Genomic DNA, 27,441 nt, shown 5'->3' with positions numbered 1-27,441 from the left:
TGGAATTGTATCTGTTCAGTCTGCTTGAGTTAACGTTTTCAGTATGGTTCAGCGTAACTTAATTGTGATGTCTACATTTTTAATGGCAGACCTATTTGTCTCACCATGTTATAGCGAATACCTGCTTTCTACATATGAGTAACCAATTTTTGTCCGATGCGTTTTGTAGCGATTCATATAATTTACAGCAACCCCTGGTGTTGAAAATGCTACAGTACAACGGGTGTCATTGCAGTGAATTACCGCATGGTGGCAATATAGAAAAACACGGTGCGTTTGCGTTCGAAGACTCCTCTTGTTGACTATCTCTACGCACTTTTTGATTATGTGTGTCGACTGGAGTGCGGTAGTTCAGTCTTACGGTGTTGTCCAAAATATCAAGTAAAATAGAGGTCCTTATAAAGGTGTATTGCATGGGGTTTCTGTACTGGATCAAGTGAGTTAACAGCTATCGGTATTTTGTCCATTATAAAAATATTAACAAGCTAGCTGCATGATTACAGTTAAAACGTGGTACGTATCCCGCCAGATGGCCATCTGGCTAGCTTGTTAGCAAAGTCAGTATCCAGGTATCCAGTGAATGCATTGGTTGAGCGATGTATGTGGCTAACTTGCTAACTGTCGGTCTTTCACTTTCATTCGTTCTTTAGTTTATGTTAGCCAGTATCTGTTTGATTAGCTAGATAGGTGCTTATTTGTAAATCACATGTTATCAGAACAGCTAGCAAGAAAGTTTGTTGCAAACTAAACATTAGCATGCTGTTTAGTTAACGTAGCGGGTCTGTTTTACTGTGTTGTTTACTATTCTGTCTTGGTTGTTGATAACCGGTAAACTTGGCTATGTAGCAGCTTTGTATTGTAATATTGATGCATTAAGATCAACGTTGCTGTCGTTACGCGGGTTCATTTCATCAACTAACTGTTGAAAATCCATGTGTCTTTCTTGGAGGTGTGTCCTTGGCTAGCTAGCTGCATTCCAATAAACATGTCCCTATACGATGATCTGGGTGTGGAGACCAGCGACACCAAGACCGAAGGCTGGTCCAAAAACTTCAAGCTCCTGCAGTCGCAGCTGCAGGTGAAGAAGGCTGCGCTTACACAGGCAAAGGTAACGTGGCGAGATATCCAGTCTAAGGAAACATAAAGGCACTATACAGGCGGGGGCAGGGTGGCACAAAATAACGTTGTTTTTTCGCCCATCCAGAGTCAGCGGTCGAAGCAGACCACGGTCCTGGCACCGGTGATCGACCTGAAGAGGGGCAGCTCTGGCGATGACAGACAGATTTCAGACACGCCTCCGCACGTGGCCGCAGGGCTCAAGGTGAGAGCTGTCAATCAGTCATATTTGATTCGTCTAGGCACCGTTTGCGGTAGGATCCCGCAAAAGCACGAGGTTGAGAAACGATTCCAACAACTTAGAACAATTATGGTACCGCCACAGAATGTTAATGTATTGAAACTCCTCTCTCTACCGTTGCTGAAATTGCAGGTATTCTTATCGGCAGGCTCGTTATGCACATCAGTAGTACTACAGCACATAGTGATGATACAAATCGGCACAAAAAATGCAAACACGAGAGCAACATCACGCAGCAGCCCCACAAAACTGAAGCGCTCCGTCAGAGATGATTGGGTCACAGAGCCGAAACGTCAGGGCGGTGCAGAATGAACAGAACATTACTGCCGCTGACGTGATCGGTTTGAGCCAGACTGACCCGTGTGCTCCGTGGCCCCTTTTCTGCCCCGCTCCACACTCTTAGGACCCAGTCCCGGGCGGGTTCTCCTCGGGTGACGTGCTGATCCCCCTGGCGGACGAGTACGACCCGATGTTCCCGAATGACTACGAGAAGGTGGTGAAGCGCCACCGGGAGGAGAGGCAGAGACAGCGGGAGCAGGAGAGGCAGAAGGAGATCGAGGAGAGAGAGAAGTATGGAGCGGCCCCGTCCCTGCACGGCACACAGCCCTCAGCACATAATACATCTGCACTACTGCATACAGCTGTCGTTCATAAAAGACCTGCCACTGCTAATGTGTAATGCTCTCTGCAGGGAGAGAGCCTTATGGAGTAGCCCAATCCCTGTGGGACACATAGCCAGATAATACATCCACCATACTGTGTAACGATCATTCATAAAATAATCTACTACAATGGTAATGTGCAATGTTCTCTTTGCAAGGAGAGAGAAGTATGGAGTAGCAGGGCACACAGCCCTCAGCATACAATATCAGCAATACATCCACCATATTGTATAAATCTACCATTCATAAAATAAACTGCCACATTGGTAGTGCACAGTGCTATGCATGTTACTGTAATGAGAGCCAAGTGTGAAGTAGCCTGATCCCTGCGCAACACCCCAGCAGATAGCACATCCACCATACAGATGTAAATCTACTATCTACCATGTAAATGTATTGGTCTAAACCTATTATACATAAAATAATCTACTCATGTTTTAAATTGCAACACACCGTGTGTGTTTCTGCAGGGAGAGTGAAGTACAGAGTAGCCCAACACCTGCACAACGCACAACTTGCAGAATAAATCTACCATAATATATAAATCTGTCGAACATGAGATAATCTGCCACACTGGTAGTACGTGACACACAATAGATGTTACTGCAAGGAGAGAGACGTATGGAGTAGCCTGATTCCTGTGGGGCACACAGCCCACAGCATGTAACACGTTTCATAATACGTAGATTTACAGTTCATTTAATGTTGTATCCCACAGGTAATGCACAATGCTGTTAACGTGACTACAAAGTGAAGTACAGAGTATGCGCAGTATAAATCCACTGAACACCATACAAAATTTCCACCCGGTAGCATGCAGTGCAGCATGTATATGACAACACTCAGAGAGTATAAAGCAGTCATGGCTACATTCAAGCATACCTTGCTCAAGTGGTCTTGTTGAATTTGTCGGACCTCAGATCCAGTCCAGCAGAACGCCCAGTATTTTGTGTGCAACTAATATGTACGTGTTCTGTGTACACAACTGACATGTGCACCCCTTGTGTCTGTGTGACCAGGAAGCGTAAGGAGCGTCACGATGGCGGCGCCCCCAGTGGATTCTCCCGTTTCCCAACAGAGGGAGAGTCTGATGAAGAGGAGGACTACGAGAAAGAGAGGAGGAAACGGAGTGAGTGTTTGAATTATTACATTAGATTCTGGTATTGTTAATGATATTGGGAACATTAAGAATTATTACTAGGTTGGGTTCTGTTATTAGTGATGCTATGAATGTTGATTCAGAATTTTTAAATTGGATTCAGGTACTAATGATTTTAACTATATAGTTAACGTTGAGCATGGCAGTGAAAAGTATAGTTCTATTCTGTGCAAGATCACAGAACATTCTTAATTAAATTTAATAAAAATCTAATGATTCCATGTTAAATTAGATTACATCCATATGGGAGGGAATGTTTAGATATTTGGATAGGATGGTGTGTTTGACCCTATAATTTTTCATCTCTGTGTGTATGTGTGTGAATTGTGTTGAGTCTGAGCTCTTGATATCTCTCTTTCTCTCTCTCCCCCTCTATCTCTCAGGTATGGGTGGAGCTGCTATTGCCCCACCCACATCACTGGTGGAGAAGGACAGAGAGCGTAAGCACAGAATCTGATACTTCAGCTCCACTCCTGGAGGCAGCACCTGTATCGTTGTGATAGGGAGACTCCTATGTTCTTTATATCATCAGAGAGAATGGAGTGTATTTGTTTTCTTGTTTACTCACTAACTTTCTTTTAGTTGAAATACTTAAATGTGTTCCTGACAGTTTCTCTCTGAGGAGGAGTGAGGAGGTTCAGTTTTATGTGACGGAGCACCATTTACAGTGAAAATTTTTTTCTTGGGGGGCTCAATGGCAAATTTTGCATATATGCTCAGTCACTCATTATTGCTAATGACAAGTTGTCTCGGCTTGGCATGTATGGGGGATTGTGGTGTGCGAGACTCGCCACAAGAGGGTGCTGACGGACCATAATTGTGAAGATCCTGGAAGGATGAGCGCAGTATAGGTAAATGGCGCTGGGTATCATATATTGTTTTTTTTTTTTTTTTTTTTTCAGTCTTGGCCGCAGGGTACGGGTACGAGGATGAGACAAGGCCACGTGTCCCCTCGTCGAAAGCTGCCATCCCGCCACCCATGTACGAGGATTCGGACCGCCCACGTTCCCCTCCCGGACCTGCTAACTCCTTCTTGGCCAACATGGGGTGAGTTTCCTTTTTACATAAATTGATAACCTAATTTCTTATATTTGGAGAAATATCAGTCTGACATTAAAACATCAACACTTTATTATTATTTTTTTGTAATTCCACTCTGTTAGGCGCATATGTGAAACATTTGTTTTAAAGAAAAAGTACTTTTTTCTGTATACTTTTTTCTGATAGTGATCTTTTTTGTATCTTGACATTCTACCGTAGTCTTACTACTGTTCCAACATAATGAACAAACTTTTTTCAACAGTTATTTTATTCTGAGTGGTGTGGGTCCTTAATCCATTAATGAAAACAAAAAAGAGGAAGAAAGGAGATTGTGACTCATATTCTTGTTCCTTGACTCTGAGCACCACTAACACCAAGAACTGGATGAATCCCAGTTTCCCGTGGGGGGGGGATATAGAGGTGACTGAGGTTTGACTGTGACCCAGGTACAGGGCACTAGTTTTAAAACGGGTAAGAGGGAGAGGCAAATGACACTAGGTAGACAGAAGTGAAGGTGTAAGGAGGTAGGACCCACTGTGTTTCTGCAGTACAAGTGAATAGAGCATTGCGCTGTCATGCTGAAGGTTATGGGTTCCAGTCCCAGTTTACCTGTGTTAATGGCTGAGCTTGTGAGATGTGAGTGGTGTATTTGGGGGTCAGCGCTGTGTCCTGCCTCTCTCCTGCAGCGGGACTGTGGCCCATAAGATCATGCAGAAGTACGGCTTTCGGGAGGGCCAGGGCCTGGGGAAGCACGAGCAGGGCCTTAGCACCGCCCTGTCTGTGGAGAAGACCAGCAAGAGAGGCGGCAAGATCATCATAGGCGACGTCACCGAAAAGAGTACAGCAACGCTTTCGTGCTCACACCGTTGCACTCATACACGCTTATACAAACACACACACACACACACACACACACACACACAGTCATACACAATTACACACACAGACTCACACTGCCAAGCTCATGCACAGACAGACACACACACTTACAAACACACACACACACACTGCCACACAGACACATACACCTAGCTCCTACCACATACATCATGTGCTTGCTCTTACTGGTATGCACATAATCGCTCAGGCACACATATGCATACATTTATTCTTCCATGCATGCACATACACAGAGCCTGGTAACCCTTAAATTAACCAGAGGGGACCCATTTTGACCCTCTTGTCTTCAAATTCAGTAACCTGTGTGTTTTAACCTTGCATTTTCCTGTTTTCCAACATCAGTTATTAGCAGCAGAATAAGTCCAAGGCCTAGAATAAGTCCCCCTTGGTTTCTAGTTCCAAGAGTATCAGTTGATGTGTCTGTTTTCAGAAATGTTTCTTTTTGAGCACTTTCTCATTTGTGTTGTGATTACTTGTGATTTTATTGTTGTTGATCATGTCAGAAACAGCATGGTGAAAGTTTTCAGTCTGCATGCTGTTACTGATGTTAACCCCTGGATCCCTTAGGTTTACATGGAAGCAAATCTTTGACTAACCTGCCAACGGCCAAAAAGAAACTCTGGGCAATGATAAGACTTCCTGTGTTATTAGTCAGCAGGAGGGTGGGGTTTCTTGCAGTTAGCATCTGGGTCAAGGGTTTGATTCAACCCAGCCCTTATTTTTGGGTTCAATTTATGTCATTGGTTCAGTTTCCACCTCAGATTCTCAGCCTGTCCCACAGCCTTTGGAGGCTTTGGTTTAATATTTCAGAAATGTTTTGCCAAAGTTTCCACATAGAGTGGTTGTCTGCTGTTGTAGCTGATGTGTGCCCTCTGTCAGCAAGGTCTTCCAAAGCAAGCTCATCCACAGTCAGCACACATGCCCTGACACCACAGAGGAAGAGCTTACCCAGGAAGTGATGTCATAATATAAAACCTGCCACTGTAGGCAGTCCCACCTCCTGCAGTCATGCTCCGCCCATATGGTCTCTGAGAAAGGATATTGGCTGGGAAAAGGAGCTGCCATGAAAACCGGACCTTTGCCGTCCTGTCAGTGCCGAGTGTGCTCTTCATCACCTGCTGTCGCGACATGTCTGTGCACGACAGTAGCTGTCACAGCCCCCCCTTGTGTAATGGTGCTGAGGTGTAACCATGGCGACGCTAGCCTCAGTGTGTGTCTGTGTGTGTGTTTGTCTGTCTGTCCCTCAGCAGCAGCATCCAGTCAGAGTGTTTCTGTTGCACCCGCGGGTGAAATGCCCAACTGGAGCACAGGGCCTGCAGGTTTGAGTCTTCATTATTGCTTTTACGTTCTCATGCCTGTCACTCCCACCCCCTTACACACGCACAGTTTCGGTTGATTTCTCTTCTTCATCTAGGCTCATTCATGAAACCAGATTAGCCAGTTTTATTCCCTTGAAGCAGAACTCCATAACACGCACACACAGTTTGATTTATTCAATTTTTTTTTCCTTCATTTTAACAGTGAACTAGAAACCAAATTGAGTTTATTTTAGGCCTAACCTCAAGTGAAAAGGCTAACCCTTTTAGCTCGATTCAGCAAGTGTCAGACTCAACAGTTACTTTGTGACACTTCTCCTGCAAGTAGTTGTCAGTCTTGAGCACCAGGGGTTGAGTGATAATCATGTACCCCTCCTTATTCCCTAACAGTTTGCTTGTAGTGACAGGTGAAACCTTCCGGACAGGTTAACCTTACCAGGTTAAATGGGTGTTAATCCAGTGCAGTGTGGCGAAGCCTTTTTTGATCTTCATACACAGACTAGTTCCTGCAGCAAAATTTGACCATTTCCCTCCGTTATTCTGCCCCTCCAGCGGACAGTGCAAAGAAATCGGATACCAACCCACTGACAGAGATCCTCAAATGTCCCACCAAAGTGGTGTTACTGCGGGTAAGAACCCTGGGGGGGGGGGGTCTTCATAAGCTTAGCCAACTTACTCATCTCTAAAGCTTTAAACTCTTTAATTCTTAACTCGTCTTCAATGTCAAAAAGTGACAAAATATCCAAGTAAGCTAATTGATGAGAATGTGACTTGTGAACTTGCTGAGTTGTGACTTGTATTTGCGAGCCGGTTCAGAGCCATGTGTCTCCTGCTGCAGAACATGGTAGGGAGAGGAGAGGTGGACGAGGACCTGGAGGCCGAGACCAAAGAGGAGTGCGAGAAATACGGCAAAGTCATCAAGTGTGTGATCTTCGAGGTGAGACCTGCTGCTTGTGTGTGTGTGTGTGTGTGTGTGTGTGTGAGTGAGTGAGAGTGTGGTTGTCATCTGTGAGGTAAGAACTGCTGCTGTTTGAGAGAGAAAGAAAGTAAGAGTGTGTGTGTGTGTGATTTTGATATTCAATGGCTGCCGTGTGTGTGTGTGATTGTCATCTACATGGTGATAACTGCTGCCGTATGTGTGAGAGCGCAAATTAATGAATGACCTCCACGGTGGTAACTGCTGAGGTAGGGGTTTGTGTCATGACTCATTCCGGTATCAAGGTTCAGCATTCGAAACACGCAGAAACACTGTATTTTTCATTCTGTCTGGAAATCACATTAAGTATTTATAATGCAGAGCACCCCTGCAGTACCCTGTTGAACTTATTGATGGGTGAATTGCCTTGGTGCCCTCACCCCTACAGATCTCTGGTGTGTCAGACGAAGAGGCCGTCAGGATATTCCTGGAGTTCGAGAGAGTGGAGTCCGCCATCAAAGGTGAGGGAGACCACTGAGCGGCATTGTCGAAAGCAGATGACTGCTCCCAGTTAGACCAGAGCTCCCATTTCCCTGCCTAATGTGAGGAAGAGTCACTTTTCTTTTCTCATCAAGAAAGACAAAGCAAACACCTCATTGTCTCAGCCAAGTCATATTTAGTTTTATTCTTGTGTTGTAACCTCATTAATCATACAGGCAAGCTTGCAAATTAATTAATAGTCACATGTACATCAGTGCTTCCCTTTGAGACCATTGATTTGTCATTCCTTGAAATGCAAATAAACATTTCTTGGTAGTTTCTCATACTAGGGTCAGTTGGTAGAACACGCAATCAACATGCAGGTTTGATCAGCCAATGGCAGTAGGAAGATGTCCTGTCACTGATAACCTTTTAGTGTTGGTGTAATGGCGCTGGTCAGCATGCCACACAGGAAACGGCAGGAAGAACAGAAGTATTTAATTTAAAAAATCATACCACACAAAACCAGCCAACCAGCACCTCAGCCGAACGCAACTAAGTGCTGACCGGCAGAAAAAAGGAAAATATAAATAATAAAAAATACACAGATATTTGTATCGTTACCAGTATTGATGGCCAGGAACAACATCACAATAATGCTGATGTTACAAAGAAATGATGCTTTCTGACAGACACACATTCCATTTGCACACAGCAACAATTACTATTAGCCAGTCAGATGGATTTGTGAGAACAAAGCTGTTATTTTACAGAGCGTAAGTGGAAAAACAGTTCTGGATCCTTCAGGTATTAAAACAGACATTTCACTGTCAAAAACCTTCGAAGTCACAGCGCTTTTTGGGGACAGGTGAAGGCTCCTCATTCACAGGTGGCATTGGACTATGATGCCATCCAATCAGGTCGCCCCAGATTTGGGTATACATAACCAGGTGCGCTGCGTTCCCGCGGGTGTTATGTTGGGCTCCCATGGGGTATTGCGTCGGTCTCTGACGCCCTCCAGTAGAATCGCCCCAGATTCCGGTATATGTAATCAGGTGCGTGGCATTCCCACAGGTGTTGCATCACACCTCACCTGGGCCCTCCTGCTGTCCCCCACTGCCCCACATCCAATCCCCAGAGTCGCACCAGTCGCTCTTACATCATATCCTACAAGTGGGACAGATAACTTTGAGTAAGAGGGTTATATACCAGACATAAAAACACCTCAGTCCTGATTCATAATTCCATGAGGCATTAGAATTCAGTCTGGGTGAGTGTGGCTCATCCCCCTGGTGGACCGAGCGTGTAAGCGCATCGGCATTAAGCATCCTGCAGTGAATGTGTACGTTTACGTTTTTAAGGATAAAATTAATAATCCTATTTGTCTATTTGTGACTTTTGGTCAGTAAATCTTAAATTTGGTCAGAATTTAACGTCATGAGTTAATGCAAGAAGTGCAGTGAAGTTTAACCAAGCCATTTTCTCTGTCCCCCTCCAGCTGTTGTTGACCTGAATGGAAGATACTTCGGCGGACGGGTGGTGAAGGCCTGCTTCTACAATCTGGACAAGTTCCGAGTGTTGGACCTTGGGGAACAGGTGTGAGACAGGTGTGGACAGCGAGAGGGGGATTCCACCATCCCCCCCATCCCTCCATCCTTGCTCTCCAAACCCATGAGGCTGAAGGCAGAGGGACGTCTTTGCGCGCCTTACTGTGATGCGTTTCTGTCCGACAGCCTGTGAACATCCATAGTCATCACTAACTGTACAGTCAAGTCTCCCTCAGCCCTTTATTTCAGTTGTTTGTTGTAGCTATTACAACATTACATTGTGCAAAGGATGGGTTGTTGTATTAGTTAACAGGAGTGTGGTGCGCAATAATTTCCAGTAGAATTAAATAATAAATTTTAAACAGTGTATCAGCAGTCATGGTAAGTAGTAGTTGTTACATGTACAGAGCAGTTCTGAGTTTGACCATCTCCCCTTCGTGTAAACTGAACTGTCTGCTGTGTTGCTTGCATCATTGTTTCAAGACTTTAGCTCGTACATCTAACCCGGAAAATAAAGGCTTTTGTTTCATTTTTATACATTTTGTGATGTTTGTGTTTCTTGATGCATTTTCCTTTTTGAAAACTTCACAGATCACCTCAGTTTGTAAGACGTCTTGTTCCTGAAAACAAGTTTGTTTGCTCTTGCCTACCCAACATGCAGGACATTTGGTTTCCCTTGCCTGGCCAGCATTAAGAACAAGACCACTTGATTTGAAATGCAGGCCCATCTATTTTTATGCTACAGCGCTTTTCCTTTCATTCTACATTACGAAACCGGCGTTACCCAAGACAACCTGCGTCCGCGGACCCAGTTTCCCCTGCATCCGACGCAATCAAAGTCAATGAGAACAGTGTCGAGAGGCGGAGTCTTCGGTCTTAAAATACGCACCAAGAACGGGCCATTGGGCCGCTGGCAGCGAGAGCGCAGAGTATGGAAGAGCAGCTGTGTAAGGACTGTTATGCAAGTGTGCGGCGCTGAGGGTATTACGACAGAAGTCTCCGTGGGAGGTTTAATTTTGATTAGCTGAGCCGCTCCACTTAGAGAGACTAGGATACAAAGTAGCAAAGGCGCATCGGTGTGGCCAGTATCACTCCTGGAGAGCAGGCGGTGATTCATCTCTGTGCAGACTGTTTAACAACCTCTTCTGATAAATGCATCTGTCATCAGTGAAACTGTAGATGCACCAAATGACTTCACTGTTAATAGGCACCTCATGGTATTCAAAGAGAGTGCCCCCGGAGTGACCCTGATGTGATGAGTTTCAAAATAAGGGAATTGTGCTTTACCTCCTGCAGGGATGACTCCGCCTTGCCTTCTTTTCTAGATTTGGATTGCCCAATGTTGGTTTACCCTATTTTCTCTCTATTTGGAATGCCCAGTTATATCATAGAGATGCCGATCATCGCTACAACCCCCGCTAACAATCCGGGAGTGCATGCACTTAGACGTTCTCTCCTCTGACACGTGACACCAAGCGCCACTTCTTTTCAAAGTGCAGCCCCCTTGCCATGCCTGCATGGCAGACATGAGTTAGAGCAGTGTTTCTCAATCCTCTCCTGGAGTACCCCCTGCCCTGCATGTTTTAGATCTCTCCCTGCTCCAACACAGCTGAGCACGAGTTGATCTTTTGAATCAGCTGTGTTGGAGCAGGGAGAGATCTAAAACATGCAGGGCAGGGGGTACTCCAGGAGAGGATTGAGAAACACTGAGTTAGAGGAATACGTTTCACGTGCGGTTTTATACAGGAAGGCTTGTGGGTGCCTGATTGCCCAGCAGGGGTCATCAGTGTGCAACGAAACGATCGATTTTCAGACCCTATGCCCTGGCCAGGCCACCACATTCAGCTTCTTCAGGATACTTGGCTGTTCCCCCCCCAAAGCCCCTCCCCCTTTTGCAACTGTACAGTCCATGTTGCATTTGTCTAGGCTCAGATGTGGTGGTATGAGCTTCCTGTCGCGGTCAGAACAGCAGAGAAACTGGCCATCTTCCATCACAGACTGAAGACCTTCTCTTAAGGCTACACCTCGGCTTCTCCTACCTGAGCATCATCTTTTGTTCCCCTTGTATGTAATTATGTATATGGAAGTTTACATCAGGGCACGTGTAATTATTGTATTTGGGACGGTTCAGTCCCTGTGTTGTGTATATTGCGTTCCAATTACATGTTGACACGTGATCTGAGCACCCTGTCTGGCGCTGACGCTTGTTCATATGTGGTTAGTGGTGTCCTATTTGTGGAACTCGTCATTCCAGTTTATAAGATAAATACCATACGTCACTCTGGGTAGGAGCATCTGCTAAACAACAATGACATAATATAATGTCCTCGCTTCGGCACTTAGCCAAGATTTAGTAGCTGTACAGTGCCGTCCGCCGGCTACTGATACTACCCAATAAAGTTATAAGGCACTTAGCATAACTCCAAGAGACACAAAGTCTCCAGCTGTTTCTATTAAGCTGACTGTCTGTTTACTTCCACTTGTCGTGTCTTTGTTATTGGTGGCGGTAGTTTGCGGGTAGATGAAACAAACCCTCATGCCCTTGCCTCATATTAATGGTACCCCTGCATTAAGAAATAAACAACTTCCTAAGAGTGACCAGCCTGTGTCTTATCATAACATCGAAGTGACGCATGGAGCATACGCAAGTGTGTGTGTGTCTACGCAGACACATAATATTTCCAAAGGCTTGTGTCCGGGAAAGTGTCTTCCCGTTGTATTCTCAAACTTGCTCAATTTCAGAATTTCATCTATGGGAACAGTGCAAAGCTGTGCTTGAAAGCCTTGCGTTTGGGTCGTGGAGAAGTCGCTCAGGAGTGTGATTTCTGTTATGAGGGGGAGTCTGTGGAACGTCACTCCAGTGTCGTGTTACACATTTTGGGAATGTTATTTGTGAGCTTGTCAGCAGCGTGAGCCTCCGTGCCAGGCGCCCCACGCTCGCAGTCCTGCAGGCTGGCTGTGTTTTGAGGAAACTGGACACCTGGACACCCCCTTCCTCTCCGGGGCAGCCCCCCCCCCCCCCCCCCCCCCATCAGGCACTCACAGCGTGCTACACGTTACTCCCTCCCCCGCCCCCTCCCTCTCAGGGGTTACGTTGGCCTGGAATTCTGTTTTGATGGGCTGACAGGTGAGAATGCTGCTGTTCCACTGCGGCGCGGTAAACACAAACCCATGAGTCCCGGGCGTGCCGGGGGTGTGATCTGCCCCTCGTCCACGAGTGGAAACCACTCCGTAAACAGCGTGGGCGCAGAGCGTGGGGGGCACAGGGACTCCCCATCGGCATGCGACGGAGGGGGCCGCTGTGCTTGAGCAGGTGCATTTGGGCACAGCTGCAAGCGGGAGTATTATTATTCTCAGGGCTGACGCAAACAAGTTTGTCCCACAACAGACTGCCCCTCTCCAGCTCTGCGAGGCCTTACATTGCCAATGTTGGCCTAGTTAGCAATAGTGCAGACATAAATAAACTGCCTTACTGGCATAACCATTAAAAAGCAATACAGCTGAGAAAATTATTAAATAACAATACACATGTAATTTTCCATCATCACCCCCCAGTGGTGGAATGAACTCCCCACCCCCCTGAGAACAACTCCTTCACCCCAACCTTTCAGATGTGGGCTGAAGGCACACCTCTTCAGACTCTATCTGGATTGACACCCTTGCCATTTTGACCATGTAAATCTAAGATTCTTGGCTTGTACTTGTAGCTCTATCTCTTACGTTGTATTTGTAGCATGTTTTTGCCTAGGTAGTATAGTGATACTTTATTGTCCCAGTGACTGTATTTGATATATGTAACCTTAGATCAGATTAGCTCTGTCTCGCTACACTGACCTTGTGCTCAGCCTCAGCACCATCTACTTTGTATGACATGTACACATCTTGCCCTTGTGCCTGTTGTTTGCCCGCTATATGCACTTTTGTACTTCGCTTTGGATAAAAGCATCTGCTAAATGAATAAATGAATAAATGTAAATGTAAATTTCAAGATGTACAAAATTGTGTTTCCATGAAAGGATTAATTACATTGATCCAACTCTCCCCTTTCATATAATGTTATCTGATTTTCAACAAAGTGATAGTAAACGTACTATGGCTTCAGTTGTTGGTGGATACCCAACCATCCTTCCAACTTTGATGGCTGTAAACAAATTGGGGCGGGGGGGGGGGGGGGGTTGTGATTGGTTTATGTGAAACAAATCATTGCTGCTGATGTTGCTGGTAAAATGTTTCTCCCTAATACTATTTATATTGCAAGTCTGAGAAAGAGAGATGGGGTGAAAGAGAGAGGGTGTCGCGGGGTGTTTGGGATGTTCGCCTCCTTGCATTCCATCTGAACAACAGTGCTAACAGAAAAAGTCAAGGACCACTTACTAAGTGGTGAAGATGAACCAGGGAATATGACTACAATTGCTGTAGGTCCACTGAGTCTTTTTCATTTCAAAAAATACAATCAATATGACTTTGTGGGCCCTCAGTGATGTGTGTGTCACTATTCTTGGATTCAAAGCTCTAAACATACCTCACCACTCCAACACTGAGTTGCAGAGAGGGAATACACAGTCATCCCACTATCAGGTGGGAGGATTGAAGCACTTCTGCAGAAATAATAGACTGTATACAGTGAAGGCTCTTGGAGCTGTGTGTATGATGACGCGTTTGCCAGTGTTAAACAGAGTTTGTGTGTGTGTGTGTGTGTGTGTGTGTGTGAGAGAGAGAGAGAGAGAGAGTGTGTGTGAGAGTGTGTGTGTGTGTGTTTGTGCGTGCGTGTGTGTGTTTGGGGAAGCAGCAGAGCCAAGCTGGGGAATGGGATGGAAGATGAATAGAGAATGATGATGATTATGATGATGAACCAGACAGAGAGCAGGAGAGATTTGAATTCCCACAGCCGTTTCGTGTCCATCCTTTGCAGCGATCATAAAATACGCATCTGTAGCCCTGAGTCAGCATCGGTGACTGCGCGTTAGGCGCCCACGCGCAAGCTGCGATGGCAGACCTGCGTTCGCCACCGATCTCTCCAGCTCGACGCTTGGGAATGCGCTGAATAATAGACTCTTACTTTTCGACTTTTTCGGGTCAATATTGGCGCACATCGCATCTCACAGCCGTGCGTCGTTATGTGACATAAAGCGCAGCCCACTTGTCGCAGAGTGGCTGGACACTTGTCGCAACCCTCGGCGTCTTTCTAAACAGCCAGCTTTTACTGAGTCGCCATGTGCTTGTACAGGAATGCGACTTCGAAGATTCAAATGATTCTGTACCGTTCTGAGTTAGGTACTGCGTCCATCTATAAATGTTGGACCCAAGGGATTGTGGGTAAAATTATTTTGGGGAATACATGTCATTTAACACATCACTGTGAGCGTCACATTAACGGGAGTCACAAGACAAGTCTTAACAGAGTTTACGGAGTAGCATAAGCTCTCCTTATAGATCTCATACTGGAAAGTGTGCGTGTGTGTGTGTGCGCGCGCGCGCGCAAGTGTAAGTGTTGTTTTCCAATTCCAGCATACAATTTTTTTTCGTGGTAGAGGTGATCATGATCCAATGAATAAATTGCAGTAGGATCATTCTTCCTCTCATAAACCACTGGGTTTGACCTAGTGATTCTGGGCCCACACTGCTCATCTAATGAGACCACAGCATGTCATCACGCCTTTACGTAATCAGAGGTGGCAACAGGAAAGAAGCTGACACACGTGTAACGTTATCAGTCTCTGCAAATAAGGAATCAGTTGTCAAACAAGGAAGAAAAGTTACCAGGCATTTAAGATTTCCCTGAAAATCTGATTTTTTAATATATTTTTTAATTATTCTTAATGTTTTTTGTAGCGTGTTGTGTGCATGACCATCGCTCTGCAGTAAGAACTTTGAGCGGGTCGACAAGAAATCACTGAGACCAACACCTTTTAAGTACCGAATTAAATACTGTCACGAAGTCAACAGGAAATAAAAAGCGACAACTGGGTTTATTGTTCCCGTTCAGACAGCACGTGCAGGTTTGCATGATCAGCGGGTTGCAGTTGAGCAAGTGCACACATTTCAGCCACCCGAAAGCATACCTATACGCATTGTTCCCTGTGTGACACATCCAAGGTGTTCCCGTATTTCAGACAGACTTTACTGTTGGTATCCCATAGATGGAAAAATGTCTTAGCATCTCTGACTAGTGCTTTAGTAGCTCCGCCCTCTGGGCACTATACTCCTCGGCTTCTGCTCTGCCGTACGTGCCGCTGTGACAGTAGCACTCACTTCCACAGTAAGTTTGAAATGCCACACCACTGCATTTTTCCCGGAAGCTTCCACTGGTGCCTAAAAAAGCCGCGTTGAGAAGGTCCTTCTTGAACCAGTTAGCAACGTAGAAATGCAACGCAAACTTTTTAGAAGGCATAGCTGTAAACAACTGTGTTTGTGTACCGTCTTACTGAATTATACATCCATATATTTAAAAAGAAACAACAATGAAAGTCGGTGCGCTATATGTTTCGCCAAATGCACTAATTAAAACGAATTGAAACACAATGGCCACTCGTGCATTGCTGACTATTTTGAATATGTGAATATTATCATATGCCAGTCTTGTTAGAGCATCTTTAGAACATAAGTGTTTTATTATTATTATCATTATTAGACTATTTGCCTTGCTAATAGCCAAGAGTCATTTATGGGTAGCGTCACCTGTGTGCACCCTTTATTTGGGGTTTCGATGCGTAACTTGCAAGTGGAATCTCCACTATGAGCCTCTTTCATAAAAATGACTCAGCCAAGTGTGCATGATGTACGTGCGCTTTCGGTACTTACATTCCTCTGTCTTGGTTCTTTCAAACTAATTTTACGCACATTATTTTTGTACAATCAGCTTTGTTTTCACATACTTAGGCCTATTACAAATTTTACATTTTTTCCTGATCTCAGAGCAATACAATGCAACTAGTATTTTAAGCTATTTTCGCACATTATCAATCTAAAATGCAGCTGCTTTAAGTATCGTAAACATGTAAATATAGTGTTTACAGAATGTGGGTACAGTCTGGTTTTCAGAACTCCGCCTGCACTGCACTATGTTTAGCCACTGAGTACCACAAAAACATGTTGCTGTCTCAGTAAATCTGCAAAACCTTATTTTCCCACAGGGGGGCGCAAGACGTCTCCACGGGAATTCCTGAATACGGTAATACACGCCCATGCCTCAGCGTCACGGATGTCACGTTGCCCTTCTGATTTGAGAGCCGGTAACGGTTAAATAGAGGATCAGGGACGCGCGGTTCGAGAGATTATACCGGCACAGACCGAGCGGACTCGTATATAGCACAGTACAAGAGACTACAGTAGTTATTTTATCTAGACAGAGCTATTCGCGTAGGCATCGAAGCGGATACAGAAAGCCACCACAGCCGAAGAACATCGCTTGATCATAACGTGATTATCGTCCGTCGAGTTATTACTGTAGTCGAAGGCGTCTACTGGGACAGCTTTAAATAAGAATACATCAGTTCGTCTTTCTTAATAAGGAATGCCAAGAGAGCTCACCCAGAACAGGATCCAAAAAATCTGGATTCCGTCTAAGGATGACAAACCAGCGGTACCTCGAAGATGTAAGTCTACAGTGTAGCCAGCTACATCGTTTTTTTTTTTTTATAACGTAGCTGTGTATGTCCATTTCAGTAGCTATGTCTGTCTTTCTGAAGGGATGAGATCTGTATGAACGTCACCTTTTAATGGGTTTAAATAAATCAGATAATGAGGTCATGCGAAAATTATACATTTGCATTGCAGTCACGTTTTTTGTTGCAAAGAAGTCTGAATGCATTTCTGGGATTCCACGTGATAGGCTACGGTATGGTTATATTGTACTAAAATCGACCCGTCTTTGTGAGAAGTTACATTTGACAGTAATAAGTTTATCAACTGACCAAACTGTTAATAAACCGCAGTTTATTTCAGCAACACGCATTATTGATTTATATATTCAGTGCAACTGTTCACTTTGTAATTCCCCACGCTGCGAAAGTGAAACGGAAGCTAACATATGAACGTCATTTAGGAACTGCTTGGTGTCAGCGCTGTAAGAATGACGCAGATGTTAGCCGGAATAAACCGGTGAACGTCGCTCGCTCACATCCTGACTTTGAATAGACCGACTCCCTACATCTGCGAGGGAGAAAACGTGCTAATTTGAGAGCTCAGGTTTCTGCATCCAGTCCAGTTTTTACAGAGGGTCTGAAAATGATAAGCCGTAATGCGAAGAACATATGTGGGTCTGACCGAAATGCAGCAGCAACTTGTTGGTTATTTTTAATGCACACCTTAGTGCACATTAGACACAAGGTTTTTGCAAAGTGAAGACGCAGTCATTTAAATAGGCACGGCACGTCCTCAACGAAAAAAATGTAATTGTTGCTTGCATAGTATCTACTGACAAATAGCATAGGTGCGGGGTCAATATATATTCTTTCTACATGACCCACTATGAAATAGGGATAGAAACCAATTACAAAACCGTAATGTACAGTTTACTTAATGTTATCCATTACATTTGAGCGGTCTTTAGGAATGGATTTGGAGGACAGTCAATGTCACGTTCCATTGCATGAGCTGACACAAGTCCAGCCCGTATGGTGCCGTTTGCGGGACCTGGGTGGCGGTTAGATCGTCATCCGGAGCGGGAGAAACCGCAGCTCTATAGAATAAATGCAAGCATGCTCACGTCCGGCTTCGTCACACCTCCGCGAGCCAGAGTCCTGCACGTGGAGGGGGGGGGGGCGTTACCATGCTGCGTCACTGAGGGACCTGACCTAATTCTGGACCAGACAAAGACTGGCGGGGGCAGGTGGTGTTTGCTTTATAGGGGGGGGGGGGGGGGGTGTCACCCGGGGGGTTATAATAGATGGGCTTTCAGTAGTCTGTGATGTTCCAGTATTTCCGCTTCCCTGTGTGTGTGAGACTGCATAATGCTCGATGAAAATTGATTTTCTCCTTTTACATCCTTTACATCAACACCATGTCTGTCATGACTGTATCTCACTGAAATAAAGCAGTTAGCCTAGTGTATGCTTTTCAGGTTCGTTTGATTTGTTAATTCAGGAGAGCTTTATTTTTCAGACTTTGAAAAATGGTTTGACAAGAGCAGATTGCAGTACAATTTGCATTTCACTTTCCAACTGTTTGATCGAAAACTGAGTTTGGTTTGTAGACCTGCTAGACCACAGTATCACTAGTTAACATAGCACACCCAGAGGTGCAGTGTTTCAGCCCCCCCAGCAGGGAGGCGCTCTTAACAACGTGTGAATCATGCTCTCCCTCTGTCTCACCCAGCCGAGGGAGGCCCCCACCTGGCCAACCCGCCCACTGTGATTGTGATGGTTGGCCTGCCGGCGCGAGGGAAGACCTACATGTCCAGGAAACTGACCCGCTACCTCAACTGGATCGGGCTTCCCACCAAAGGTATCCCTGCCTCACAGTGGACACACTAACTTCCCTTAACATCCCACACACTCCACAACGTACACCCGTTAGGCATCATGAAACTGAGGTCAGTCAACACTCAACGTTCTCATAACGTTGCTGTGATGTTTTAGTTGTGTTGTCAAAATGTCAGCTATTCAGAGAAGAGCCTTTGGCTCCAGCATGATGTTATTTATTCCTTTACTTTTTTTCACCTTTGGTCCATACCCGTAGGGTGCTCTTCAGTGTTTTAGATAGCTGGAAAATATTAAACAGTCTTGGCTTGTGATCTTTCCTTTAGTTGTTTGGAACATTATATGTACAGACTGAGTAAGGAGCTGATAGTCATGGTTTTATTATTTGTCCCTTTTGTTTCCAGTCTTCAATGTTGGAGAGTATCGGCGAGAGGCCGTCAAGCACTACAGCTCGTATGACTTCTTCAAACCCGACAACCAGGACGCGGTGAAAATAAGACAGTGAGTAATCACACTATTGGTCCATGAATTCAAAGGAGGTTGATTGGCTGAGGTGAAGGGAAATACCAAACAATGCATCTGATCTTTTCAACCCCACAGACAGTGTGCCTTAGCAGCTCTGAGGGATGTCAAGTCGTATCTGACGGAGGAAGGCGGCCAAATCGCTGTCTTCGATGCCACCAACACCACAAGAAGCAGAAGAGACATGATCCTGAATTTTGGCAGTGAGAACGGATTTAAGGTTAGGGATGCCTGGATGTTCACCTTCAGTCAATGACAGTGTGCTAATGCAGTTATTTACCTCGCGGTGATATCGGTATCAATCATTTTCCTCACGTGTTTACGTTTACATTTGTTCCGTCTCATCCGCAGATCTTTTTCATTGAATCAGTGTGCGAGGATCCCAGTGTCATCGCAACAAACATAATGGTGAGTCATACCTCGTGAGCTTTCTGGTTCGCTTCTCCTTTCCGAGCTATGTGCACTGCACCGGAGCTATGATCTAAATCAAACTTCCGAAAAGCCCAGCCTTTAGTGGGGGACTCTTTGTAATCCCAAGGAAGACCCAGTAGTCGTTGTGTCACTCCGAAGTTGTTGATTATTACTGAGGCCAATGGGTTCCGCTCTGTACAGGGCGTCACCTTGCTCTCTGCTTCTTTTTGTGACAGGAAGTGAAAGTGTCTTGCCCAGACTACCAGGACTGCAACAAGGCAGATGCCATGGAGGACTTTCAGAAGCGTATCGAGTGTTACCGGCTGTCATACGAGCCTCTGGACCCAGACCAGTACGACAGGTATTCACTCGCCTTTAAGACAGTCACGCATGAAGCAGCCAGAAGCTCTCTGCACAGTCTGATAGTTCTGGAGTGTAATACAAGATGGAACATGTTGCTAAATCTCACTTCTATGATGGTCTTCAGGAACCTGTCCTTCATCAAGGTGATTGACGTGGGTCGGAGGTTCCTGGTGAACCGGATCCAGGACCACATCCAGAGCAAGATCGTCTACTACTTGATGAACATCCATGTGCAGCCACGCACCATCTACCTGTGTCGCCATGGCGAGAGCGAGTACAACCTGCAGGGTCGGCTGGGCGGAGACTCGGGCCTGTCCTCGCGGGGAAAAAAGGTGAGATACAGCAGTGAGATACAGAAAAGCAACACTGAGATACAGGCTAGAAACACTGAGGCAGAGGAGAGAAACAACGGAGCCTTACACTTTCCCTGCTGGCTTCCCTTGCAGTTTGCCGCAGCCCTTTCCACATTCGTGGAGGAGCAGAATCTGAAGGACCTGAAGGTGTGGACCAGTCAGCTGCGCCGGAGCATCCAGACCGCTGAGGCCCTGGGCATGCCCTACGAGCAGTGGAAGGCCCTCAACGAAATTGACGCCGTGAGTGCAAGCTTCTCTCTCTCTCTCTCTCCCTGTAATTATAATGAAACTGCCTATAACTACATGTCAGATAATTGCATACATGTTTATTGTATGGCATACAGCTGGGCCTCTTTTAATCCAGCTTGCTTTGCTTACTCCTGATAAGTGTCTACTCTGGTTAGGTGCACAACCTTACAACAGTCCCAGGGCTGGCCGAGTATCAGGAGTTGATTGTATTTTAATGGTTTTTCTAATAATGCGTCATCTTTCTGGCTACAGGGCGTGTGTGAGGACCTGACATATGACGAAGTCAAAGAGAGGTTCCCTGAGGAGTTTGCTCTCAGAGACGAGGACAAGTACTACTACCGCTACCCCACTGGCGAGGTAAACTCTAATCTCCACTCAGCTATTCTCTGTTTGGCCACATGGAACTCGTAACCTTGTGCTTACAGGCTTAGCCACTCCTCTAAAGCAGGGGTTGTCCTGAGTGCGGGTTCAGCAGGGCTTAGCCTGACGTGTGTCTGTGTCTCTACAGTCCTACCAGGACCTGGTCCAGCGTGTGGAGCCCGTCATCATGGAGCTGGAGAGGCAGGAGAACGTGCTGGTCATCTGCCACCAGGCCGTCATGCGCTGTCTGCTGGCCTACTTCCTGGACAAGAGTGCAGGTGAGCAGCTGTAACTCATCAGTCACTGGTCTCCTTCTCCCATCACCAACTACTCTAAATTTCCCAAATACCATCAATCTGTCTTTTCCACCAGCCACTGCTCCTAATTTGCAGAATCTCTGAGTTTGAGGGTAATTCCCATTACATTAGCCTCTCAAACACAAAAACTGTGTGGACATTATAACAGGTCACCATGCAGGGCCTGATTCTTGAGCTTTGCTGTAAAGCTATGGTGGGCAGTGCCTAATGTGACCCCTGACCTTTTATACTTTTGCAGATGAGATGCCGTATCTGAAGTGCCCTCTCCACACTGTGCTGAAGCTCACTCCTGTTGCTTATGGTGAGAGTCACCCACTCAAACTCTTCCATTTACTCTATCTATATTTAAATGTCTTCTTTGATCAAATGTATCTATGATCAAAGCTAATCTTATTTTTTATTCTGTGTACACAGGGTGCAAAGTAGAGTCCATCTTTTTGAATGTTGAGGCAGTGAACACTCACAGGGACAGACCTGAGGTACGCATTCTGTCTGACGGTCTCCTTGGATGCAGCATTGCATGCTGGGATGGCATGACCCCTGACCTCTCCTTTCTTTGTAAGCAGCAGTTGAAGAGGGGTCCTGGCACGCTTATCAGGAGGAACAGTGTGACCCCGCTGACCAGCCCGGAGCCCACCAAAAAGCCCCGCTTCGATGGGCTGGATGACTGCACCATCCCAGAGTTCAGCCCTGCCCCCACCCCACTCTCCCACTGCGCTTCCTTGGCCCTCCCCACGGCCCTGTTGGGACAGGTGAGTTGTGCGCCGTCTGATCACCAGCTAGGGGATCTCCCTAAAAAAGTCTCCTTTCCCCTCACTGCCTGTTATCCATGGCCTAATCACCTTCCTCCTCCACTCTGTACATCTCACATCTCTTTGTTTGTTACACATCTCCCTCTTGTGTGTTCACCTCGCCTTTGAGCGACTCCTTCATCACCCTCTTCTTCCTCTTCCTTTGCTTCACAGCTCCGGCTTAGTGAAGCTTGTCTGTAAGTACCTCTGCCTGTCTCTTTCGTGTCCTTGTCCTGACCCCAGAGCTGTTCAGATGGAGGCTAACCCCAGAGCTAACCTTTATAAAAGACGCAGCTGAGGTCTAGAGCAGGCAGCGTGTGAGAGGATTGTTGCACGGCATTGCATCGAACAGTCCACTGCACATTTCATGTGGACTGGCTCTAGCGTGTCACATGAGCAGAAAATCAAATGACTAAAATCGGAGGTATTTCCTCAAATATTGCGAAACAGTACTGTACTGCTGCTTGCCTTCTTCCTCTATTGCTCGGTGTTGTACATTCCTGCTGGTTTCATGCCTCATGCTTAGTTATTTATTTCTGCATTGCACAAGTTCCTTTGAATGTTTTCATAGCTTGTGCCAAGACTTCTCTGAATATACAGTTCACATACCAGCACACATAGTGTAGAATTTGAGGGGGGGGCTCTGACAGTTGAGTAATTCAGGTGAAGAATCTGGCATTTATTAACTATGCAAATTCTTCCATTCTTTTCATCGCTTTTTGTTGAGGTAAAAGTCAAAGTTAGGGAGAACCAGTAAGTTAAGCAAGTCTAGTATCAGTCAGTAAGTGGTGTCTCTGATGGCCTGCCTTGCCCTTAGCGTGTAGTGTCTGTATTTAGATACTGTCTCTGTACTAATTGTATTGATTTTGTTATTTTTAAACCTTGTATTTTGGCGTGGTACAATTGGGTGACCGCTTTGTGTGGCTTACCCCTCCAGAACCTGAAAAGAAGCCAATCGGACCTCCATGAACTTGTGCAGCTCAGCCAGTGAGACGACATTAAGCAACCCCTCGCACAGGAAGTGATGTCACAGATGGGACAATGATTTTTCCATTTTGTCTGGCTTGGCTTCGGCTCCGGGGATATCAGTGGGGAACAGAACATCGCTCTGAGCAGTGCAGGGCCGTGACTGTTTTTCCACTGCCGTGTCAATGAATGTCTCACCACTGCGATCTGTAAGTGCTTATAGTACACATTAACACATAGTGTTCCTGTAAATACCTCATCGAATATGCCCCTGTAAATAGTGTACAGTGTAAACGAATAGTGACGTTTCTAATATTGTGAAAAAAAAACGGAAGGAAAAGGGGCTCTAGAGTTCAGTAAATTCTAGAGTCTCAGCTTTTTACTTTAAAGAAATTAATTATTTTTGCTCTATGTAAAGCAATTCTCACAGTCTGTCCTAGGTGTTCACAAACTCAGAGTTTGATGAAATGAAGTATGTGTAATGTGACTGTCTCTCTGTTTTCACTTTATGCGAGGGGAAAATGTTGTAGAACAAGGTACTTTTCACTCTGCCTGAAGGGTATTTCCAGAGGTGTTACATGGAAGTGTATAAGATGAGTTACACTCATCTGTCCAGAGGTCCTTCACTAAATGTACTTTCCATAGAATAATGATTTACCTCACTTGGGTGATGTGCCCCCAAAAGTTAGATTGTCTTGTTAACTCAACCAGCATATACTTTCCATGTTAGAGGTGCTTGCAACAGCAGAAACTGTCTTGCCATTATAGCATGGAAAGAACTGAACTGAATACTGGTTTATGTAAAGAACATGTGCAACATTTGACACTCTCATATATCAAGGTTTCTCGCTCCCTATTCAATGAAAGCTAAAAAAAAACTTGGCTAACAACAAAGCAATTACATATGTCGAAATTATAAATACATTGAATCGAAATTGTATTTTTCAACCACATGGTCTTGAGAATTTAGCTATCAAGCACCTTTTTTTCTAGAATAAGTATTTTCACTGAATGTTATCCATGTTATCCATGTGCATCTGAATGTTAGCCATGTTTTCAGGCTTTTATTGGATAAGGTCTGCGGTGGTACAACACATCTTGGAACATGAGAGGGTTGAAACACCCCTTATATGAAATACCTAAAAAAAGTTATTCAGCACCCAGCAAAGTGAGGTCTGCCGGCTGCTCAAAAAAACGACTCCAAAAATGACTGTATTCAATGATACTGTTTGGATTTGGGCCATAATATCCACAAAACTGTATGATAGTGTTTTTATGTTGTCTTTTTAATACTTTTAACTCAATCAAGCACCTGAAATGGAGTGTAGATGGGGTACAGATTGCTTTGTTTAAAACACAATCAAAGCAATCGACCTAATCCTTTAGTTTTCCCAAAGCTCATTCTTTAATGACAAAAGAATGTAACACTTACCAAACTGTACCTTTGTTACATGAAGATAGATGTATTTTGATGTTTTCAGTGTTGGGTGTTGTGTATTGTATTTTATAAGATGTTTTGTTTGTTCTCCTCCTTGGTGTTGATGGAGGTGGAATTCTTACCAGTTGTACTGGGACTACAGAGCATGGAATATTTAATTCTTTATTTGACTCTGTTTTCTGGTTTGGGGAAGACTAATTGATTTTTGTGTAATATTTAAGGTCTCAAAAACAATTTTACGTACACAAATTCTGCAGCATGTGTCAGACAGCAATACTCAATATCAGTGTATGTTTACTCAGCTGAACAACTGAAAATTAATTTGAGTTACTGTGAGAAAACATGGGAGAAAAAACTTCATTTGGCATCATGATAAACTGATGATAATGATGACAAATGGGGTTTTGGTCTTGTTATGATCTGCACATAGTTCTCCTTTGTCTCTTTATTCTGCTCTTCTTGTATTATTCTGATCTGTTCTGTTTATGAGGGACGGAGATCCGTTAGCCACAGTGCCTAGCGCTTGTACTCCACATTCAGTGCTGCTTTGTTAATGAGATTTTGCACGTAGGGATGGCGGGAGGTGGCTCCTTAGCTCCATATCTCTGTATGTGCTGCTCTTAGGTAATTCCGGCAGTGTCCTTACATGCCATCTTCACTTTAAACAATTCATTGTGCTGTGTTTTATTCTGTTGTAATCCTTTTGTTTTACTGTTGGCTTTTGAATTTTTTTAAATTAATTTGCTGTTAGCTTACTAACAATGAAGACTAATTTTATATCATCCATAGCAATGAGCTGTTTACAGTATATATTTGTTTTATCAAATGTATTTCACTGAACAGTAAAACCACATGTACATAAGACTGTAAATACAAGAATATTAAGTCACGCAATACCTTTTTTCTTGAAACTTCATAACAGTAGTTTGAATGTAACAGTTTGATGAAATGAAGGAACCCTCGCATCTATTTTGAAATAGAATTTTGTAATACACTGTGGATGACTGATTGGCTGAAGCAGTCTTTAAGTAAAGCAAATCGAGTTATGGGGTTTGATCACGTGATTTAAGGAACGTAGGATGTTGTCTTCACCAATCTTAACGTCAGTGAGAGAGACTTTTTATTTAATTGTGATACTTGAATTTTGTTTTGTTAACATATTGTTAAACTATTTATTTATTTGTATTTAAATATGAAAAAGTTTGAAAATGAGGCTGAAGAGTAATCAAGATTTATCAAATTTGTGGTGTTGAAACATTGCTGCTTGAGACACATTTTACCAGCATTTGTTTGCTGAATAAATCTTGAGAATTAAAGAAGTGTTGCACCTTCATTTGTAAACTTCAAAAGTGTGGATTGTACAAGCTTGATGATTGGCTTCCCAGGGTACCACCTTATTACATGTCGGTGAGCAATGAGAGATTGTTACTGTGTGGCGTCTTGTCTGGTTCTTTGTACTTATTCTGTTTTTGTGTGAATGTACACGTCTGAGTGTATCCGAATGCCTTTTTACACGTGTCTTATCTTATGCAGTTGCTGGACCAATAAATCATCTCAAAGAAAGAAATGTCTCATGCAGTGTTTGTGTGTTTATTTTGGTCTGAGACTGTTCTGCCTTGTGTCCTGCTCTGGTTTCAAACTGCAATTTACCTGAGAATGAAGGGGTTCAGTTTGTATTCCGCTGAAAGGGACCTGTGCATGCTCTGCACTGTATATGAAAATCCTGTTTGCGCACAAGAATAGGCATATTGCAGTCAGAAACAAGTGAATACTGTTTGTACTGTTGGCTGTACAAAGAACACATTTCTTCAGAACTGTTTTATAACAGTAAAAAATCTATTGAGCCACGATGACTACTGCCTTTCCAGCAAGAGCAATTTTCACTTCCAGAAACATCCTTTGTCACTTGTCAGGCACTCTTTTTCAGATAGACTTACAAAGAAAAGGTATGAAAGTGCCTGTGATTACACCACATGAACTATAGCAGAGTCAGAAAACAACAAATGATATTTGAACATACGTCAGTACATCTCACACAGTACCATACAAACCGTTTCCCATAATAAATATATTAGAATTGTGACACAAAAAGCTATCACATGCAATAGTACTCTGCTACAATATACAATTAAATGAAAGCATAAGCTCCTAAACACCCCTCCACTCTGCAAATGTTAGCCACAATGGTATTTTTGGTACTTTTACTGCTCCAGCTGCCTGACTGTGTTCAGCCTGTAGGTGCTATTTCCATTGGCTTTCATCATCCTCTGCAATCACGTTGCATAATCTTCCGGTTGACAGTGTGCCTCAGCTAACATAATGGACAAGGACTGAAAAAATACACACAGAAAGCACAAACATGTTATTGGTAGACTTGGATTCCTTTTCTCTGACAGACATAACTTCTGTGGAATGGCATCCTGGCAATTGTTCTGAGAGAAAATAAACATTATAGTTGTACAAGTAAATACATTTCTGTTATGCTAATAAAAAATATAACAAAAATGTAATTCTGTGAAAGAATGTCTCCCTGACCAACACTCTATTTAATGGAGAGATACAGGGCAATAGTTAAGAGACACAACCATGGTCTCTCAAGTAAGTGGACCAATGACACCTGCAACTAAATGTGGATTAGAAGGAAATGCATATTTTTGGATCTGAGTGAGGCAGGGTGGTAATTTCTACCCTTTGAAAGCGAGACTGTTAAACATGTAAAACCACTTTGTTCACCCCATCATTGGAGGTTTCATTCTTTAACAGCTTCCAGCAGGATGATTACACTCTGCTCCTTACCCCATTCATTACCTGTGGTAGCCTCAGGGGTTTGTGGACCGCAAGGAATTGTGGGAAAGAGAATATGTGACTGCTGTC

At 44.4% G+C, this 27,441-nt stretch overlaps 2 protein-coding genes across 5 annotated transcripts; both read left to right on the top strand.

Moving 5' to 3' along the window:
* The first annotated feature begins 339 nt into the window (after positions 1 to 339).
* Positions 340 to 9,882, top strand: rbm17 (RNA binding motif protein 17). Of its 3 annotated transcripts, none has more exons than XM_036517864.1 (13): positions 340 to 436; positions 950 to 1,108; positions 1,205 to 1,321; positions 1,761 to 1,927; positions 3,039 to 3,148; positions 3,562 to 3,618; positions 4,081 to 4,225; positions 4,906 to 5,057; positions 6,370 to 6,438; positions 6,988 to 7,064; positions 7,274 to 7,372; positions 7,800 to 7,872; positions 9,330 to 9,882. In XM_036517864.1, exons 2-13 carry the CDS (start codon positions 986 to 988, stop codon positions 9,431 to 9,433), a joined length of 1,293 nt encoding a protein of 430 aa, XP_036373757.1. In that variant the 5' UTR covers positions 340 to 436; positions 950 to 985; the 3' UTR covers positions 9,434 to 9,882. The 3 variants fall into 3 exon arrangements, with proteins under 3 accessions (XP_036373757.1, XP_036373755.1, XP_036373758.1); XM_036517862.1 differs by having other exon boundaries at positions 6,367 to 6,438; XM_036517865.1 differs by lacking the exon at positions 6,370 to 6,438.
* Positions 9,883 to 16,627: 6,745 nt separating this feature from the next.
* pfkfb3 (6-phosphofructo-2-kinase/fructose-2,6-biphosphatase 3) lies at positions 16,628 to 26,134 on the top strand. 2 transcript variants are annotated; one of them, XM_036517668.1, is made up of 15 exons: positions 16,629 to 16,973; positions 18,694 to 18,822; positions 19,202 to 19,298; positions 19,398 to 19,539; positions 19,671 to 19,727; positions 19,967 to 20,091; positions 20,218 to 20,425; positions 20,540 to 20,686; positions 20,948 to 21,052; positions 21,204 to 21,333; positions 21,611 to 21,673; positions 21,787 to 21,851; positions 21,939 to 22,124; positions 22,338 to 22,360; positions 23,101 to 26,134. In XM_036517668.1, the coding sequence occupies exons 1-15, from the start codon at positions 16,892 to 16,894 to the stop codon at positions 23,105 to 23,107; spliced, it is 1,566 nt and encodes a 521-aa protein (XP_036373561.1). In that variant the 5' UTR covers positions 16,629 to 16,891; the 3' UTR covers positions 23,108 to 26,134. The 2 variants fall into 2 exon arrangements, with proteins under 2 accessions (XP_036373562.1, XP_036373561.1); XM_036517669.1 differs by lacking the exon at positions 22,338 to 22,360 and having other exon boundaries at positions 16,628 to 16,973.
* Positions 26,135 to 27,441: the final 1,307 nt, after the last annotated feature.

This window comes from Megalops cyprinoides, chromosome 23 (genome assembly GCF_013368585.1).
Source record: "Megalops cyprinoides isolate fMegCyp1 chromosome 23, fMegCyp1.pri, whole genome shotgun sequence".
Lineage (NCBI taxonomy): Eukaryota > Metazoa > Chordata > Actinopteri > Elopiformes > Megalopidae > Megalops > Megalops cyprinoides.
Note: the sequence above shows the minus strand (reverse complement) of the source record. Positions and strands in the feature narration are given on the sequence as shown.